This window comes from Syngnathus leptorhynchus, chromosome 6, assembly GCF_054491065.1.
Source record: "Syngnathus leptorhynchus isolate UIUO chromosome 6, UIUO_Slep, whole genome shotgun sequence".
Classification (NCBI taxonomy): Eukaryota; Metazoa; Chordata; class Actinopteri; order Syngnathiformes; family Syngnathidae; genus Syngnathus; species Syngnathus leptorhynchus.
The window spans coordinates 9,789,502-9,810,605 of NC_141200.1; the positions used below are offsets into that span (position 1 = coordinate 9,789,502).

At 40.9% G+C, this 21,104-nt stretch overlaps 1 protein-coding gene across 1 annotated transcript in view; it reads right to left on the reverse strand.

The window, feature by feature from the left end:
- Positions 1 to 3,699: 3,699 nt before the first annotated feature.
- Positions 3,700 to 21,104, reverse strand: part of LOC147055885 (neural-cadherin-like) — an 85,315-nt gene continuing 67,910 nt past the window's right edge. The window contains exons 26-33 of the mRNA XM_085914236.1: positions 20,301 to 20,424; positions 19,650 to 19,842; positions 19,164 to 19,330; positions 16,503 to 16,767; positions 15,748 to 15,931; positions 13,312 to 13,562; positions 8,734 to 8,888; positions 3,700 to 5,452 (exon numbers count right to left, since the gene is read on the reverse strand). Of these exons, the coding sequence (XP_085770362.1) occupies positions 4,895 to 5,452; positions 8,734 to 8,888; positions 13,312 to 13,562; positions 15,748 to 15,931; positions 16,503 to 16,767; positions 19,164 to 19,330; positions 19,650 to 19,842; positions 20,301 to 20,424 (1,897 nt within the window). The 3' untranslated portion in view covers positions 3,700 to 4,894. The remainder of the gene's footprint in view (positions 5,453 to 8,733; positions 8,889 to 13,311; positions 13,563 to 15,747; positions 15,932 to 16,502; positions 16,768 to 19,163; positions 19,331 to 19,649; positions 19,843 to 20,300; positions 20,425 to 21,104) is intronic.

A 21,104-nucleotide genomic window follows, 5' to 3' on the forward strand; every position in this document is an offset into this window, starting at 1 on the left:
TGTGCTCTACCCGCTCTTCCTCACCAACACTATTCTGCTCCACCCTCCTCTTCCTCGTGATGGATGGATCAAGTCGCTGACAGCCTGAAATGGCCACGATCAACATAAAAACACCTCCCAGATTTCAGTGTCGGTGGTTCATGTAATCCCTGCAAATATCCAATCCATTTTTGTCCCAAAGTCACCCGCAGCGCCATGGGGGGACCATTTACAACTTTGGAGAAAGAGAGAGGCTGTGTAGCAAGGTGATTTCTGGAGGTGATTGGTAACTGTTTGAGTATTCACAGCTTAGCCGGGGGGACTGATCGATAAATCAACGGCTCGCAGAATCCATCTCGATTGTGCCATTAAATGCTCTCAATACAGTCAATGATGGAGTGTAGCCTACGCATTTCTGAGAGGTGCTGCTGGAGTGCCAGAGCAATGAAGCACAGGCCAAGTGGAAACAAAGCTGAAGGTCTTGACGTGAGCACTGATCAGTGGCCTGAGTTAGAGATCAGCAGTGGCGAAGAGTGCCATCTTTGGGTGGAAAGGCGCAGACGCATGATGGTGCGACAAAGTGGAATGGCACAGTTTAGTTTGGCCGAAAAACAAACTTGGCAAAATGCTTTCATAATTACAATTTGAGAATATTTCCTTTTTTATTTTTGTGGTGACTGCAAACCTCCAAAGTGGCAACAAACAATACTTGGTGAAATTAGTCTCCAATGTAATATACAAGTCTAATTTTACATCATACCTACACAGATTTATTTTACATTGACAGCTGGGATAGGCCCATGCTCACCTGTGACCGTAAAAGGACAAGTATGCTCACAAATGGATGCTTGGTTCAATAAAACTCAGAAGTGAGCTCTATGAGTTCTATGACAAGCACAGGTTCCTCTAGCATGAGGGTGACAACAAAAGACCAAATGAGGTGTTCTGTAGTTGCTACATCTCCAGCTGTGTTGACATCACCGCAGCTTTCAGTCTTCCTCGTAGAGGCCGCGCCTTGAGCAGTGACCCCCTCCCATCAAAGTGGACTGCTCACGTCCTTTCTCGAATTGGAGATGTCGCGTAGGCTGTGTTGCTTTGTCACAAGACGTGTCCCACATTTGCGGTCGCCATCGCTGGCCAACAGTATGAGTGTCTGTCAGGAGAGCTGACACGCATGCCACTTCACGGGGCGACTGACAGAGGGCCACGCCACGCTGTCACTTCTCCCACATCTATCGCCCGAGGATAAACATGGCAGCATGCAGCACACACACACACACACATAAAGAGCATCACATGCACTCATACGTTAATAACACTAGAGTAAACAGAGCTGGAATCATTGAGGGACTTGACTGACAAGTCTGGCCCAGGCTGAGAAGGCCGTGTAGCTGTGTCAGGCCTCATTCTTACAATATCCAGCTGTCACATCAAACATGCTGCTCCACCTCCTCACTCACGGCCACCATCACAACCTCCCCACACCACCCCCCACCCGAAGCACTTGATCATAAATGCATCTTGTCATGTATCATCCAACCTATTGGTGGATAAATATCACATTTTATTGTTGCATTCCATGGTACGCCTTTGTAGATATTCCAGATTTAATGCATGTTCCCAAAGTGTAAATATCAAGGGTCAAGGGTATCGCAGTAGTATCTTGGATTACCTTTCCAGTGTCAAGCTATTGCCCCTTTGAGGTATTGTGGCTTAACCCCATGCAACAAACATTTAACTGTTTCGACCTAAAATTAGGTAAAGATGCAGCTAAAAACAACAAAGTTCAACCAGATTATTGCTGGGACAGAACAGCATCAATATAATTTTCATCACTCCCTCACGGTTCACGACCGTCTTTTGTCATTGTGTTTGTTTTTTTGTGTACTTTCTTTGGCACTTTCTTATATGAATATTGTATAACCATTCACAGGAATACCCATGATAAACCAAATTGTCTGATGTGGTACTTGTCAAGGGTTTGCCTCCGCACCCCCTTTTTTTTAGTTTTACTTTTAATAAAACACTTTTGCAAAAGTGGACTCATGCCAAAATTTGTTTTAGCTGATTCCAAACACACAAGCTCTATTTATATAATTTTTTTATAGGGAACATAAAAATGAAATCTGAACCCATTATAAATCATTTCATTTCTCCCCTGTATAGTCTTCAACCGTGAGTTTTTCTATTGATATGTTTCCCCTATTATGATTATCTACACTTGAATTAATTGTTTAATGAATCTAATGGAGAGACTTTTGATAATACTAATCCTAATAAAACCAATCAAAATCAAAGGTAAAATTCGTGTTGAATAATAATAATAATAATAATAATAATAATAACAATAATAATAATAATAATAATAATAATAATAATAATAATAATTATTATTATTATTATTATTATTATTATTATTAGTAGTAGTAGTAGTAGTAGTAGTAGTAGTAGTATTTTACTATGTGTGGCGGCCATGTCTCCTCAGTCAAGCGGGTCGTTCAGGAGGGTGAGGTTCAGTGTTGTTGTATCCCTGGGCAAGACACTCCACACAGCCTGCTTCAGGAAATTCATGTGAAAAATAGCCCCTTGGCTCATTCTGGTGCATCTACAGAAATGTTCATTGATGTACAGTCCCTGTCAAATGAACAAATGAAATTAAATAAATTATTATTATTATTATTATTATTATTATTATGCACAGTTTAATTTCTCATTGAATTATCTTATTTTTACTATTTGCGGTTTTCCCTTCTGTTGACTTACAGTGCCCCCTAAAGCCCTCTCGATTCATTCCCGCATTCTGGAGGTCAACATTTACAGCTGCATTAAAAATGTATTGTTTTTTTCATTTCAATAAACAAATCATGTGCTAATTTTATTAGTTTATAATTATTTTTGTTTTATGTGATCAGAGATCAAGCATCCTGTATTCCACTTATAGGTCTTTAGTAGCCCCAGTTTTGTGTGGTTACAGATTCTTGTCAACAGGGGACAGCATAAACTAAAAAATACTATAGCAATAGTAAAACAAACATTCGTCTTAATAATATTAATAGGAAGCAGATGTACTGTTCCATCATGTCTAATCTGATATTACTTATGCATAGTAGATCCATTAATCCTAAAATGTCTAAATTTAAAGCTACTTAAATCTTTCAGGGAGTAGGCCATCAAACCATCCTCTTAGCTTTTTCGATCTGGCCGTATGAAGCACTGTTCACATGAGGATATCTAAAAAGAGGCATGCATAAACTCTGTCTCTCTGAGGTTTAATGTCACGACTGATCAAATCAAATGCTGGCAAATTAAAGGTTCGGTAGGTCCACTGGGACTTCCAAGCATCGCCTGAATTTAGGTCACAAGGTTACACTGGCTTTAAATAATTCATCCTGAAATCTTTAATTTTTTTTGTATTTAAATGCAAAGGTATTGTTGCCGGTAAACCAAATACACTGTATTATTTGTGCTGATGCCGTCCTCAGTCACTCCCAGTAATGAAGGCAGACAGATTAACTAGAGCGGATTATTCATACTCCGCAGATGATGAGATGCAGTGTCTTGTTCTTTTTGTCTGGTAAGCATTTTGCACTTCTTGTTCAAATCAGAAGAAATCCTGAGTTGTGTAAATCCGTGTGGATCAAACTCCAAATAGCTACTATCAAAGCTGTTTGTTTATTTAAAAGGACATTGATAAAGCAAATGAAGAAAATAAATGTCTTCATGAGTCACTAATCGTGAAACTAAGTATATGATGGTAAATTTGCCACTTCACTTGCAGACTTTTACGCAAACAACTTTGAAGACAAATACACTCAACAAAATCATCAACACTTTGGTTTTGACTCGCCCAGACAGATTCAAGATATCCATCCTTCTATTTTTGAGAATGGTTGTCCTCTTTATGGTTATGCGTGAGTTCCCTATCCCAGCTGACCGAGGGTGAACGGAAAAGGCAGCTGAACACCCTGGACTGGTTATCAGTCAATCACAGGGCACATAAAGACAAACAACCATTTATATTGTTATATTGACTGACACCAATGAGCAATTTCGAGTGTTCAATCAAGCTAACATGCAGGTTTTTCCAATTATGAATGGAAGCCAGAATACCCGGAGAACATGCTCAACAAGCGATTCAAACCCAGATCTTTCAAAGCCTTCATCAAGGAGACAGACATGCTAACCACTATGCAGAATGGTGCCCAGATTCAAGACATTGTAATAGTCTTACATTTAGCTGGTAGATGTGTCAAGATTAGGACCCTGGACTGGTCTATGGTGTCAGTAAATTGCTTCTGTCCTGAACTAAAGCTTCAAACAGAGCATTTTCAGGAGGCAGACAACCTGTCAATGGCTGCTATGACCACCATTTGCATCATCCAGGGCAACACAGCTCGACACTCGGCTGTTCTGGTCACTGAGCTGACAGACGCTCTGCCGTTTTTAAACGTCAAGCTTTGACTTGAATAAAGCAGTTTCCTTAAACAGTATTGCACATTTTATGCAATAATGACCTTCTTGAGGTTACATCATCTGTCTTCTCCCAATGCGAATCAACTACTTTTGTATGTATTACCATAGTGCATCTGATTATAGGTTTGAGAAATTTAGGAACCAACCAAGCGACAGAGATGTAAGCCTTGAATAAAATCACAAAGATTGCGTGATTGTTTTTGTTGAGTGTACTTTTGACACAAGGAGCTTCCAAAAGTGCTTACAGTAGAGGCTTTACTATACAGTGCAATGCCTGGTAAACAATACATCACATGAGATCATTCATTTGATATCCAAGAACATCACGGGCTCAAAGTTTCAGCAATCCAGGACATTGAAAGGAGACTTGACTCAGACCTTCGGCAACACCCAGCTTCAGCGACCTCAGAATGTCTTCACCTTCTTTTCATTGCCCCTTCATTCATCCACTCTTTCCGCAATCCAGCTGCCCTCTACTCTCCTTCACTTTGTCTCTCTGGCTCTCTGATGACTTGGAGTCTCCTCGAAGGTCACTGACCACAGCTCTGAAGGTTCTGAACTTCTCCATCCTGCTGCTGTGGGGTCCCTGATTCCTGATATCTGAACCCTGAGATGCACTGAGAGAGCGCACCGCTCCCAGGCTGCGTTGCTTCCCAGATGGACGACGTGGTGTGGTTCTGATGCCGAGTTCCTCCGGGTGCTCCGTGTCCCTGATTACCTCACACAGGTAGCGGGCCAAGTCCTGGCTGGAGAAGGAGAGGGGCTTCTTGGAGCGACGGAGTGTCAGAGGGGACGACAGGGTCTCGGTCTCTGACGGGGGTACGGCCAGACGCAGAGCTATGATGGCGCTGCCGTTCCCATTTGACAGCCCCTTCCCGCTGTCCTCGTGGGGGGGCTTATTCTCGGGCCGGGAGATGATACCTTGCGGATAGCTGCAGCGGAGCGACTGTGCCGGGCTTGGATGGAGGGAACGCTGCAGCTCCATCATGTTGAAAGCGTTCTGAAAGAAGAGCAGCAAAATAATTGAATAAAGTAGCCCCATGTAATCTTTTGAGGAAGTGAAAAGACAATGGAAACTAATAGTGGCAGATGACAGTTCTGCTCGTTCATGTGCAAGCAAAGAAAGCTGCTCTTGACACAGAGATGAAGATCCAGCTGGATGGGGGAAACACTGACAACAACAGCACCATTGATTAGACTATTAATTAATTATCTGATTGCTAAGAGTGGAAGCAGCTATTACCGGCACTACTAAAATAGTGGAATTAGCAGCCTTTTGTATGGCTCAATTTCAGCTAACTAACACGCCAGCCTCGTAGGGAGTTGATAGTATGCTTTTCCCTACAATGGGGATTGTGCAATCTTAAACTGAAAGATCCTGCTCGGAGATAAATTTGATTATTTTACAAACATTCAAAGCCCGTAACCAAAACAACACTTCAGAGGTCGAACCATCAAAATGTAAGGCTTTCAACACTAATTGAAAGAAACAAAAGATCCATCAACACTCAAATACAAATCGGAAGCTTCCATATAGTTATGTCACCTTCTTCATGCCATTATAAAAGATTTTTCCTATCTGTTTGAAATCTCTATTCAAACTCCCTGTGGCCTTTATTGACTGTGTATAGTACTCACACTTCACAAGTGTGTTGTCTTAAGTGACTTGAGTGTTACTTAATTCCTCCTCTTTCTTTTGCATGTCTATTGAATCTCTCTTGCAGCGAGACCCGTCAGATAGCTGCACACAGATGAACGTAACGTATGGCTGGAGGGTGGTCAAGCATATGTAAATCCAGCATCAAGCAATTGAATGGCAACAAAGATGAATTGAGTATATCTATATTAATTAACCCCATATTTATGCCAGTCATCAAAAATAATGTTCCAAACATATTTCAAAACCAAACGGTAAAACGGTTCACAGGGATTTACTCATGCATCACTGTGTGGCAATTGATAGCAGCATCCTGTGGAATAATAATGTGGATACCATATTGTAAAATTTACTATTATTATTATTATTATTGTTGTTATTATTCAGTCAGAATAGGTACACAAATAAGAATGTTGTATAGTAGGCAAAAGCAGAATGCAGTTTATGACATATTACAGTAAACAAACAAACAGGGGGAAAAAAAATATATGCCAAACTGTCTGCCAGATGTCATCACTGATGTCAAAATGCGGAATGAAAACTGAATAAGTAAGACAGACATCAGTCAGTATGTGTCCACCTCCTACTGCTGCTTGGTGATTCATTGCCTGCAAGCATATAACTATATTCACTTTCAGCTAAATTTACATTAACAGTGTCTATAAAACCAGAATAGAATAAGCAGATTTTATTTCAGGAATCATTACTGGGACCACAGACCCGACCAGTCCCTGCTTGTGAGATAATTCCATTTCTAATATGTATTAGCGCATATGAATGGGTCTGCAAATCACATTTATTTTCTTTATCCACTTAAGACACTGCTGTAAGTCAAGCTCCACTATTTGTGTGAGGCCCTCAACTCTGTTTCATTTCCACTCTTGTTGAAGACGGCAGCATAATTTTGCCCAGCGGCGTTCTGTAAATCAAAGGCAGCGTGGCCGCTCCCAATGGAGTGGAGCTTGGAATGGAAATCAGACATGCTGCCATTCAACAGGTCTGAGTCAGAGCTGACAATCCAGGTATTCAGATTTTGCCATCAGCTAGTGGCCAAGTCAGAATGAACATATCCAAAAGAATGTGACTTCTCTCCTGGATATGCTGGATTCATAGTTTTTGGATGGATTTAATACAAAGCATATGCACAGTTGAAGAAAAGACCAGATTTTCTTGTTGTCATTAACATCATGGACATAAGCAAAAGCAATCCATGGAAATAAAAGTCATGAAAAGTGGCGAACACCATACTCGGCCAAATAAATGAAATAGCCTGCAGTGTTAACGGCAATGCAATGTTTGAATAGTAATGGGGCCAAAATGTATCGACAACTGAAAAAAAAAGGTTTATAGAGATATACCGTATAATATATACTCATACATGGAGCAATCCTTAATTTTAGAGTAGAAAGTACCTGGTGTCTGTATGGTTAGGGTGTTCGAGGGTGAGCGTGGCGGGTTGCCCGGTGTCAAGTCGCGACCAATCACAGCTCACCAGTTTTCTGAAGCTGAGCCATGATTGGTTGTGACCTGAGACCTGGCAACTGTGATGGCATTTTCAGTCGACAGCATGTGGCATAATGGTCACCCCCTGAGATGAATAGAAATGGGTGAATTTTGCCGCTTAACTCATATTCCACAAACACAATATTAATCAGAAGGCCACGTTTAGACTAGTGGGGGCACATAAACCATATTTTTGTAAAGAAAATTGCTGGGTTGACTTTCCCTTTATGTTGGCTACTTGCTGCTATTCTGCTCAGCAACAGACTTAGCGATGCAAAATTTAAACTAAAGTCACGCATAAAACTTTGTTTTCCTGTTGGGAAAACTGAGGCACCTCTTTGTTTGTTTCCAAATGAGAACACCATCATCTTTATTCACAATGCAAGAGACATAATTAATGTGTTGGTGGACAATACGCCTGCTGACTTATTTAGGAAGCATGAAAAGGTGTTGCATTCCTCATGAGCTCTGTGTCCAACCTCTGATCTACTCCTCTCATAACCTTTTTATTTGCTTGCATGTGAGTGTTTGGGTCCTTGTGCGTGGTGAGATAATGGTGGTGGGGATTTTACCAATTGAAAAGCACTTTGAGTTTTGTTAGGGTGTATTCAAACTAGAAAAGTCCTTTAGTCCCCTTGTCCGGGCCAAAAGCGGACTTAATTATTTTTGTTTGGTGTGGTTCCTATTCAGACTGTACATTTTGCAAGTGAATTTTGTAAAGACATCCACGCTTGTGAAGATCTGTGTTCCCATTGGACAGCAATGACCATGGCGGCCACACAGAGCAAGGACCCGGAAATGGAGGAAAACATGCAAGTCCTACATGCTCCATTCCTACTCTTCATATTTGTGTTGGTTCGGATCTACTGTATTTGTATTCACACCTGAAACGAACTCCACCAGAGTTTGTTTGGAAGAGAACCGAGACCACTTTAAAAAGTGGGTCTCGGTCCGGTTCTTTAATCCGCACCAGGATTCATTTGCGTGTATTCACACCAAAGGTGCTCTTCAAATAAAGTTTGATTGATTGATTGTCTGCTCACCGCTGAGTATGCCTATGTCGAAAACCTGTTGTAATACATGCACTTCAAACAATAATGGGTCGTTAAAACGTTTGCTACCTGGTCCTGTTCCCCTCCTCCTTCCTCGTCGTAATTGAGCACATTCTCTCGGATGTCCTCCCACTCGCCATGGTGCGCCGACACGTGGTACACGCCATCTTTCAGGCCCTTGTGTCTCCTCCAGCAGGAGTACAGAAAGAGGCCCAGCATCAGCACTGAGGAGTGCCACAAAGCAGGTTAATTTTGGGTTGCACTCCTCACCCACCAGAGACATCCAAGAAGTATACTTAAGTCAAGGTGTAAATGAAATGCACAAGATGAGTGGAAAGTGCTGAATAAAGTGGTGAACTGAATGAAGAGTGTGTATTTCTCACACTATATGACCGTTTTCAAGAAGCAGACAGGACATGGCCACGTCTGACACTTTTCAAGCTACAATGAGTCAAAAAAGACCTATAAGTGATTCCGATTGTACAGGTAGGATACACTAATAGGTCATAGACAAGCACTCGCACCCTTTACCGATATGTTCCCTGTCTTATCAAAGACAGCAGGCCCCCGGGGGCTTCTTGACCAATTCTCTACCCATCCCTGCTCTACGTCAAAGCCTCGCTGGCTCGGCTGAGAGCACACCGTGGAATCCTGCCAGAGCCCAAAGCGGAAAGGTCCTGAAGCATACTTATCAATCAAAGCAATTGTGTGCTGAATTATACAGCATGGTGGAGTGACCTTTAAAGTCAATTAATCGCAACCAGTTTCCCTTTCCTCACTATATATTTTATTAGTTACCACTGACACTTGCTTTTTTCCCATTTTTTTTCTCTCTGTAGTTACGCTGGCGGTTTTCTCACCAAGTCATTAGTCTTTAAGTAAGACAGTACTCTTGTTTTTTAGCACCTCTCTGGCCTCTACCTGCTCTTGTTTTTTCTTTCATCTCCCACACAATATAAGAACCATTTCCAGAGTTCGAGGTGTCGGATTAATTGGAAGTCGTCAGAGAAACGTCGGGTAATCACTTTAGTCTGGCGTTCCAATCTACAGTACAGTCATCGCTTCAAAATGAGAAGAATGCAGCAGCAGCGTGTTGTGGCCATGAGGTTATACATAATCAAAACGACACGCAGAAACGCCTTTCCTAATTAAAATCTACAGTATTTAGCGCGACTTCACGTTCACTCCTCTGTGCTGGATTGGGCACTAGTTGTCTGAGGGGAAACAGATAACATCCCCCCAAATCTCACAATCCTGATGAGTGCCACTGAGACTTCAGCTGAGCTCCTGGTTTGCTGGAAGGAGCTGATCATAAAAGAATATTGTATATTTCATGCGCAATGCAGCTGTGCTTGTAAAGTATGAACAATATTTGCCATGAGCTGCCTGCATTCCCCCCCTCCGGGGTGAGATGTACAGAAGTTGTGCGGTGTGATCAATAATCATTCAGGGTGGACACAAACACCAAAGCCATCCATCAGTAATGATGCTGCCTCGTTGCCTTCTAAGCATGAACACAGCCTGTGCCGCTTTGTGCATTATGGATGAGTGGGTGAAAACAACTACAACGTCTTGATCAAAACATTTGACCCCTGCTGGCGAGAACTGCAGTATCAGGTTAATTAGGAGTAGAGCGCCTCGAAACATTAGAGGACATACAGGGGGACGGAAGAAAATTGATGAGAAAACGGAAGGAAACGAGACAGGTGAGAGATGAGCAGGAGTTGGGAAAACATCATTTAGTTTCAGGGGATAAAGCAGACACTTCCATGGCCCATATGGGAAGTTAATTTGCCCCACTCTTCGCTCACAAATGGGCAGATTTGACGACGGACTAATGAGGCTTGGCTATCCAGACATGAGCCCGACTCAGTCAATAGCGCATGCCGAATTCACACTCCAGTCCATCTGTGATGCCTTATGTAAAGTTTAATAATGGATGATCATTTTAACTTTTAATGCTCACTGAGGCAGAGCAGGAATCCCCCCTTTAATTTAGCACCAAGTGAGTAGAGTGTGCACGGGATGTGAGCTCTTATATACGGCTGCGCTTCCTGTGGTGACAAGGTAGGTCATTAAATCGGTACATACTGTACAACCGGACGATCATTCGTTCCGTGACATAAAATGGCTTCAATTAGGGGACTATATTTATTCACCTTGCTTTATTAAAAGGTGTGGAAATGTAATAAGTCACAAAAGACTGCTCATTCCTTATTTCATTGTCTTGTATTATGCACCGGTCAGCGTTGCCAGCTTCTCTGCCAGTGTGTCAGCCTCGTTTAAATGGACAGCACTTTTTGGGAGCGAACGTGTGCAGGTAGAGCATGATTTGAATCGATTATCATATGTTGGGGACTGCTTTATACATTCCACACTTTCAAGTACGGCAATAAGAGTCCCAACACAAGCCACATGCCCTGGAGAACAGTCCGTTATGGAGGCAGGGGCCGTGTACCGAGCTGGCCAAGCGTTTTATAAGCCTGTTTCTGATACTAAGACTCATAAACAACATGGTGGCCCTATAGAGACTAGTGAGAGCAACAGCATTCAAGGCGCACACACACACACACACACACACACACACACACACACACACACACACACACACACACACACACACACACACACACACGTTTGCCTTTCTACATTTATGAGGACCAGAGATATCCCAAAAGACCCCCGGAATTAACTTAACCATGACCAAAAGTGTTAGTTTGTCTTTTAAGTGCCCTGTGTGCTACTGGGGCATCAGCGCATACATATTTAAAAAGGCAACAGCAGTGGATGTGGTTGGTTATATAATGTAAACCTTCCAAGATCTCACACAAGTTACGAGGCCATCCAGCATCACTTTTATTGGATTGTTTTCACTGGTGGGCTGTGTATCATTGTTGGCCCCTTCATAGAGGAGAATTTATCTGACACTACACTTGCAATATTAAACACAAGAAAAATAATAATATACAACTAATGGTGTTATTAGAATTAAACATTTTATTAAAAATATGCTTTCATTTTCAAGTGAGATAATAAAGGGGGAAAATACTTACGTTATCTATTTCAATGTTATATCTACGCAAATAGTTATACAGTTTCATCCGGACTGCATTGTAAATTGTAAAGTGAAGCTCCCCCGCCTCTCCACATTTATGGTGCTCGCAATGTAAACATCACATTATGGTGCCAACATAGAGTACAGTGTTAAGTATTACAGAAAAAAAAGAAAATCAATCATTGCCGTTTTCTGTCTACACTTAAGTAAAAAAATATGGTCTACCTTTTAGTTTTTGTATGATTCAATTTTTTTACCTTGTACGTATATGAACTTCAATCCTCAAACTACAAGAACTACAATGCTAACATGAACCTTGAGTTTGGTGGAGTAAGCTTCTGTCACCTAGTATGCATTTTCTTTCCGGCCACATCAGGATTGATCAAATTTCTTGCAGACATTTTCTAAACTAATGGCAGAAACTTTCAATTATTGTGCGTTTACTGATCAACCAAGTGATTAAGCAGTGACTTTTACACAGTACCTGTAGGCTACAATTTGTTGTAATTCATTCCTTCATCATCTGAACCGCTTCTCCTCACGAGAGTTGGAGCCTTGCCCAGTATTCCTCGAGCTGTACACCCTGAACCGGTCGCCAGCAGGGCACATATAGACAACCACTCACACTCACAATCAAACCAACGGGCAATTTGATAACTTTTAAAAGTAGACTGGTATAGGGTACTGTACCATAAAGAGTATTTGTATCCAGATGCTTTTATTACATCAACCACTTATTGAAATAAAATTGAGTCAATTCAACACAATTTCTTTCAGTTGTAGATCAGATTTCACAAATTGAGCAAAATCATTTTCTTTATACTACAGAATTAATAAATATTGTGAGCTGGTGGATAATTTTTCTTATGGCAAAGGTCAAAATAAAATATCACTATATGTAGTGTTATTGTTGTTATTATTATTGTTAATTATTATTATTATATAAAACGCCCCAGTTCTGAAAAGCCTAAAAATCTGCGATTCTCAGATCTGCTATTCCATATGCTTTAATTAAGAGAAACTACTTATTTTGAGCCTTGCTGTAAACCTGTAACCCATACATGGGACAGGACAGAAGTAAGAAAAAAAACATTCCAGGGAAAGTGAATGAGGCAACGCTTGGCTAGAAAATGATATGGACAGATGAAATGTAAGGCTGAGAGTGAAAATGACTTTTGAATCCAGAGTGTAACATTGAAACTGACAGGGCACATGGCAGAGAGGAGAAAGAAAAACAGAAAGAAGGATATTCTCTGTATACTTTTAGCATTTTCCTGTCATTCACAAATGAAGACATGCACTCTTGCTTGTTCTGTTGCAATTCAGATATTTGCTTAGCCTTTTGCATTATTTATAATAGATGCATCTCAATACAACAAACGGTTTTTATGCACCACATACAGACACACACATGCACATAGGGATGGCAAATTAAAACAAGACATATTTTGAATAGCAGCATTAAGTTAACAAAGAAATTGATGATTAAGACAAGAAGGCAAACAAACGTGTTTCTAGATGAAATGATAAGACATGAAATGAAGAGATGAAGAGTCACCACAAGTAGAAAAGCACATAGTCAACATAGCTACCTAGAAAGGCCATCACACAGATGCTGATGGCAAACATGGAGCTCAGGCTCAGGCTATTGCCATCTTCATTGTGGAACATGGCGAGCGTCAGCTCGCAGTGCCGTCCACGGTATCCTTTGTTGCATTGGCAGGTGTAACGTGATGGTGAATGAGCCACGCAAGTGCCGTAGCGACACGGACGGCTGGCGCACAGTGTGTAGATGCATGCTTTACCCGAAGAGATCTCCTTAGTGATGTGACCTGGAGGGCACCTGTTTAGAAAGGAAATGTATAAGTTCAATCATACAGACCAGCTAATTCAATCAGTACAGTTTTGCATACATCTTGCTAGCGGTTTTAAAGCTGTTTGTTTATTTTCTGTTTGTCTTTTTCAAGGTGACTCAGCTTGTTTGTTGGGTGGTGTCCTTTTGTCTCCCATTTACCAACTGCCACTGATTTGAAGGTAATATGGTGCAAAACCTCAACATTATTTCTTAGGATTGTTTCTGAGATTGTCATACTTTCAATCAGTCAATATTATAAATCATGACGGGCGCTACTAGAATAATTTGCGAGGCCTCAGGCATTCTCTGGTCTTTTATATTCCAGACTGAAGATAGCTGGCAGATGACGAGTTTAATGACCTACTTTATGTCTGCCGTGTTGTTGTGTCATAATTTTGCAGATAAACATGATGATAATGATGATTTGAATTTATTTGCATCTGGTAACCATGCAATGGGACCTCCAATGTAAAACCTTAAAGATGTAATGTTTCTAGAAGATAAGATGATGAAGTAGGCCATCATTAAGCATGAAAATCAAAACAAACTAATCATACAAAAACAATTCTTCAATTCAAAAAGAAGAAATGAATCTGCTAGCTCACCAGCAAATAAAGTGCATGATTGCATATTTTTCTCCTTGGTGAGTAAACAATGGGTCAGTTCAAGAACACTCTTGAGGAGGTAGATATATCATTGTCAAAGTCAGTAATCGAGAGACGCCTTCATGAATGTAAATACTGAATGTTTACTACAAGGTGCAAACTACTGGTAACACTCAAGAACACAAAGAAGAGATTACAACCTAATGGAAAACATCTTAAAAAAAGCACATGCTGAATACTGAAGTGTATTGGGCTACTCATATCAGCTTCTGCTAAATGTTGCAAAACTGATAGGATGGCCCTTGTGAATACAGACCGATGATAATGACCTAAAACCCACAGACAGAAAGTTTCTCGGGGAAAACCGACAAGGTAAACAAACCGGAAGGCAGAGAAGGTCTCAGAAAGAATAAGCAGCAAGTTGGTCTACAATTTGACTGGTAATTTGACTAATTACTTTTGTTAAAATGAAATTAGAGGTGAATTTATTTTTGCAAGGGTCAGAAAAAAAAGTCGCTAAATGCTTTTGGAGTTTCATTCACATTCAAAGCTTAGCTCTTGAAAGCAGGTCAATTGTTCACTGTCTGAAAAAGTTGGAAAGGAACAGAGAGACAAAGATTGGCTTCTCAGCAGTAGTCCCTCATTATATTCATACAAAACCTCTGAATATTTTTCACCTCTCGTCTACACTCTGCTTGCTTTCAATGCCTTGTGCCCCGAGGCTGCGCCGTAATCACAGAATTCGGACATCCGGACACCGTGTAAAGTCACTTGCTGCATTTTGCTGACTTTAAACGTGCTGTCAATACACTGACAACTGCTGCTTAGTGCTTCTCTTTAAGGTAGACAACATAATAAACTCTTGTGTGTCAGAACGTCTTCACTGTCTGTATCTCTTGGAAATACGTTCATATGTGTTTTTATTATTTTTGAATAATCTGAACAGCTGCATCAAAAGTACAAAAGTGTCAATGTATCTCCAAGCAGAAGTACCAGGAGGTCGTCTTTAAATTCATGTATTATAATCAACATGTCCTATCACGGGGATATTCAACTCATACCCTGGCAGTGGATCATTTGCACAGATAACACACATGCAAGAAGAGAGATCAAGAGTGAAAGTGTAAAATATGCTGAACCCTTTTGACTCGTGAGGTTTGGTGCCTTGCTCAAGGGTACCTGAACAGTAGCCAGGAAGCAGACTAGCATCGTTCCAAAATTTTGGGAGCACTTTTCTTTTTGTCCATAGCAGTACTGGTGCAAGAGAGAGCAGACGTCTATGTAGTCTGTCACTCTTGTCCATGATCCGGTTCCTCCCCGTGTTTCATGGAAATCACTGCTTGTTCAATAATTCTGCTCTCAAAAAGTCAGATAAATAATACAGTGAAGTAAACCACACTTTGACCAAGGCAGAGGTCTGAACTCCCCGATTGCTGTTATTTAGCAATATTATGGGCTGCGGTGTGTGTCTCGCTGCTAGCAAACATGGTTGTGTATTCGCCATACAAGTATAAACTACAACATGCCTGCATGTGCTAACTTCAAGAGGTGTTTGCTATTCTTTGTACCTGCACTCATGTTGCCTCCAGAGGTCTACGCAGACCAAGGGAGGTGAGCAGGAATGTTTCTTGCAAGCTTCTGAAGAACAGCCAAGGGAGACACCCTGAGATGAGACCACCTGAAGCCCCTCTGAAGGCTGCTCCCTGTCAAGGGAAATGGGTCGACCACTAAATCTCAGGTCTCGCATGCAGCCTGTAAAGGAGTAGAAAAAAGTGTCACAAATAAATAATAAGACAACGTACCACAAGCCTAATCCTTTGTGAGGCGGTAACCACTAATCCATAAAGAATATAAACAAACTAAAGTTGAGTTAATGACATACCTGCAGACCAAGAGGCTCTGATGCACCCATGTACACAAATACACTAACAGCCCTTAGGCTAAGCTGTCAGTGTTTTTTGGACAATATTGTCGGTACTGCGCATTTCATTTCAGTGTGTGAGTAAATGAGGCCAAACACATCATCTAAATGCAGAGCAATGCCACTGATTCACTTTTGGTCATTGGCCCAATACTGAAGGATCACTCTGCGCTATATAGTGAGGAGGCATCAGGAGTGGTAACAGCATTCCACAGTCAATGAATCCTCCAATATAATTTATAGTCAACTCCTCCAGGTATACTGTGTTGTTACCAGTTAATCGCTACAAATTAACATGCTAAATCAATGATTGATTAGCCATAAATAATCTTATTTAGCTAACAATTAGTTCACAGAATCACTTTCCTGAACTTTGACCTCTTCTTATTAGTATCCACTTACCAAGGAAGCTTCTGTTGTGTCGCGAGGGGAAAGAGTTTCCAAGCATCACAACCGAGGGGTCAATAATGATCTCCTGACTCCGCCCAGGAGAGGCCATTATCTCTCGACGCCCTCCGCCCCCATCTATGCGCAGGGTGAACTCTCGGCCGAAGCGATCCAACTCCAGCTCGTGCCATTCACCATCATCCAGATGATGGAACGGCAGTGTCAAGTTGTAGTCTCCATCTCCAAGATTGTAGAAAACAGCCAGCAATCCCTGAACAACCTGGAATATTCAAACGCAAGTGCACATTTTTTAGGGGCGTGGTTTATTACAGATTTATCAGAACCGCAATTCTGGGATGGATTTGTGACACTTTAAGCCTGCTCCAACAAAATATGATCAGTTACAGTCTTTCTGTGAGAGTCAAAACAGGTGTCACAAATTCACCAGTGATTTCTGCCAGATTGCACAGTGTGGACTAACAAACACAGAATCTGACCATGACCCTATTCTAAGATGCGGGGCAGTTTTTATGTATAATGGAGGGAAGCACAGGTCGGGCCAAGTCATTAAAAAGCAAAAGATGGACCCTTCCAACAAACTTTCAGTGGCAAAAAAGACTCCTGCAATTTTGTAGTTGGTTGCTGCATGGCAGAAGCAGGAGTCATCCCAAAGGGAAGGTATACAAAAGCCAACAATTATCTTCAACTGTTAAGGCTGAGTGAACCCGATGGACTCAACCAATGAGGGGCTCCACAAACTGCAGCTCCTACATGTCTAAATCTTAATTGGAAACAGTGGGGCAAGATAATTTACATTCAGCCCAGCCTGCATTAACTCTTGCTCACTCAGCAGGACTTCTCAAATACCCCAGTAGAGACACAAAAGCATACTCACACTTACCAACACAGATACTTACAAGTCTATATTAATTAAATTATAAATAGTTTAATACATATAAGATATAAAAGTTATCAAGTTAAAAAATACACACTAAAATGATAAGTTAATAAATATGTAGTTTATATATTTTTCAACGAGGATAACATTCAACTAATCAGGATTATACTTTATACATTGTTAATGTGGTAAATGACTATTCTAGCCTCAAACATCTTTTTAATGCAATATCTACATAGGTGGATAAAGGCCCATTTCCAGCAATCATCCCTCTGGTGTTCTAATGGTTCATTCTGTTTGCTGTGTTAGAAGGCTAATGGATATTTAGAAAACCCTTGTGCAATCATGTTGGTTTTCATGAAAAACACTAAATTGTCACTCAAACAATGTAGTGTTTTCCAAGAAAATATTAATATATATATATTAATATTATGACGGACGGACGGACAGACAGACAGACAGAATAAATAGATAAACAGATAAACAGATAAACAGATAGAGAGAGAGAGAGAGAGAGAGAGAGAGAGAGAGAGAGAGAGAGAGAGAGAGAGAGAGAGAGAGAGAGAGAGAGAGAGAGAGAGAGAGAGAGAGAGAGAGAGAGAGAGAGAGAGAGAGATAGATAGATAGATAGATAGATAGATAGATAGATAGATAGATAGATAGATAGATAGATAGATAGATAGATAGATAGATAGATAGATAGATAGATAGATAGATAGATAGATAGATAGATAGATAGACTCTGCAATTGTGCATAGATAGATAGATGATATATTGTTCCTCATTCTCATTTTTCTCATTCATTCTTTTGAAAAGCCTCATTTGCATTTACAAACCATGAAATGGCTGCTACGTTTCGGTGCACTGCTATAGACATAAAAGCTTTTATAGAATCTCACCTCTTCCTGTCAGTAAGGGAAAGAGTAAGACATGTTTCCCTTTTGTCACATAAAGTCCAAAAGAAGGACAAGGCGTGAAGCCAGAACATTAAACAGCACTGAGACATAATGTTTTTTAAGGCAGGGCAGTTATAGAATTCCATCTCAGTGAAAAGGGTTCCTTGCATACAGCTGGCCTGTGATTTTATATAAAGTGACAGTCCAAACACCATCTGACAGCCATTTACCTCCATGTGCTGTTTGCACTTGACATGTCACGAAATGAGATGAAAGCCATTAATAATAAAAATAAAAAAATCAACTCATAATGTTCATGTCCTGTCAGCAGTGTGTCATCTGGAAGAAAGTGTAAATAGATTGCATTTATATGCTGCATTACTAGCTTGCCAAAGCAATTTTTTCAACCTTATTTTCCCTTTTAAACTCTTGGGTAGTGTTCGTAGTCCACTCCTTGCAGTGGGTTAGGTTTAGCAGCCCACTCCAAAGGTGGTTTAGCAAAGACAGTGGCAGGCCATGTGAGCTCATCACTTGAAGTGAGCAGTGTCAAAACCTTCAAGTGCACTGCTTGAAACATTACCCTTACTCAAGTGTACTGTGGCCGCCAATTACAGTGCCCATGGTTTCTCTCGGAGACATTGCCCGGAGAGAAATTGTATGTGAACGTGTCAAACCAGACATTTGAAGACCTACTACAATAATTTGTGTGAAAAAATGCATGTCAATCAGCGGCCCTCTCAGTTGCCAACAGTCAAGAACCCTGTTATTTCTCACTCAAGCATTCACAGCAATCACTGTTAGGGCCCCAATCACCATTTTAAAGGGATAGACAAAACAATCAGAGCTGTCATGATGGAGAAACACAAAGCAGTTGTGACTCACTTCTAAACGGAGGTATTCACTCTGTTCCTGTGAGAGCAAACTGAGGATGACTCCGAAGGCGGCACGTGTTCGAATCCCAGCCTGGACTCTTATCTGTCTTGCAGGCAGGGACCATAATAGCTGAAACTGAACGTGGCTGCGTCCATCAAAGGAGAACTCTGGAGCCGCTTGTCCATCAGAAACACACAAAGCATGTTCAATTATTTTAGCTGTCATTGGGAAGTGCATGAGAATTTCACAGTGAGGCCCACTTCTGCTGAAAAGACTTTTTGCAGGGCAAGGGCAAGGCAATCTTGTCACTTGGGGACAGTGTTTTTTTTTTTTTATTTTTTTTTTAAAAAGATTGTTTGCTGTGAGGTTAAACATTTTAACACCATTGCTTTTCCCAAAGGCTTCAGCAGTCATTGACAGTGATTCAAAGTGCTTGCTTTTCCCAAAAGCTTCAGCAGTCATTCACAGTGATTCAAAGTGCTTCAAAGTGCTTACACTGGTTACACTGTGACCCAGTAAAGCCGGATTCACACTGGCATCCGACAGGACTCCACTCGTCATTGCAACGCCCCGTCTTGCCACAGGAGGCCGGTTGTTGTTTTTCCTCTGTGTTGGCGCAGTGGTCATCCATGAAAGAGCAGCCTGGGATGCTGTTTACTGATTCAGCTGGAGAACCGAGGTCATAAAGCTGAGCAGAAGGTGGCAGCAGGGCAAAAAATTAGTCTAGAATACAAAATTAATAAATACAGATGTAGTTCTAAATAGTTCAACAACTGTCTGTTTTTTCCATGCACAATCGCAGAGTCTATCTATCTATCTGTCTGTCTGTCTGTCTGTCTGTCTGTCTGTCTGTCTGTCTGTCGGTCTGTCTGTCTGTTGGTCGGTCGGTCTGTCTGTCGGTCTGTCTGTCTGCCTGCCTGGAAAAACGTTCCGTCGCTAACGTTACATTGCTTGTTTACTGCAAAGACAAAACTGTGAAGAACAGACTCTTCTGCTGCACAACCTTGAAAATACTTATCATTATTTCCTCTAACAATGGTTGAAGTTAGCAAAGAAAAACAGAGTATGGATACTTTGCAGTCCAACCACCTTTTCATTCAGCCCTCTCTTGTGAATTAGAACAAAGTGCTTCTACTGCTGCATTACCTTCCTGTCCAAACGTAGGTTTCTTATACATCCAATATAATGTTTGTGTTGCAGCTGTGGGTATTCATATGATATGTTCTTGTTGACCCCTCCGAGTTGTAAAACGTGACTTGCATCCAGATACCTGGGACAAGAAAATAAATAAAAGTATCAATATACGTGTGAAGAGAATGTAATTTGAAAAGGCATTGCAAACAGCAAAACCACAGAAGCTGTCAACACGGAAATGTATGGTTTCATTCTTTACTCCCTGAGCCTGTCATCACTTTTACTGCTTCCTGACAACAAAGGTCACATTTTGTTCCTGTTCTGTTTCATTTTGAAAAAATAGCTGACAACAAGACCACAAACCACAGTATTTCATTGAACTGGAGAAAGAAAATGAAAACAGACTGTATATTCTTTGTTACATGCACTGATTATAGGGAAGAATCTATTTAGTATATAGTTATGTACTCAGGCAGTTTCCATATAAATGAACAAAACAATTTCGTTTTTAGACATTGTTTTTCAGGAAAGGTTTTTGAAACGTGAACAAAGAATTATTTCCAGTGATCGTCTTTACAGCTTATTTTTATGCAGCCGTACAAGAGCACAAACCAGTGCCAACTCAAGCCAAGGTAAACACAGAAGGTTATGTGAGGAAGGGTATCTGGTTTGAAACTGCCAAACAATTTTGAGCATTCATCCAAAGAATTCTATACGGGCCCGGTTGCTGCTCAAGTTTACAACATCAGCACCATTAACCTACAGGGCACCAGTGGAAATGTATCGTAGGTTGATTGGGGTTCAAATTGGGGTTCA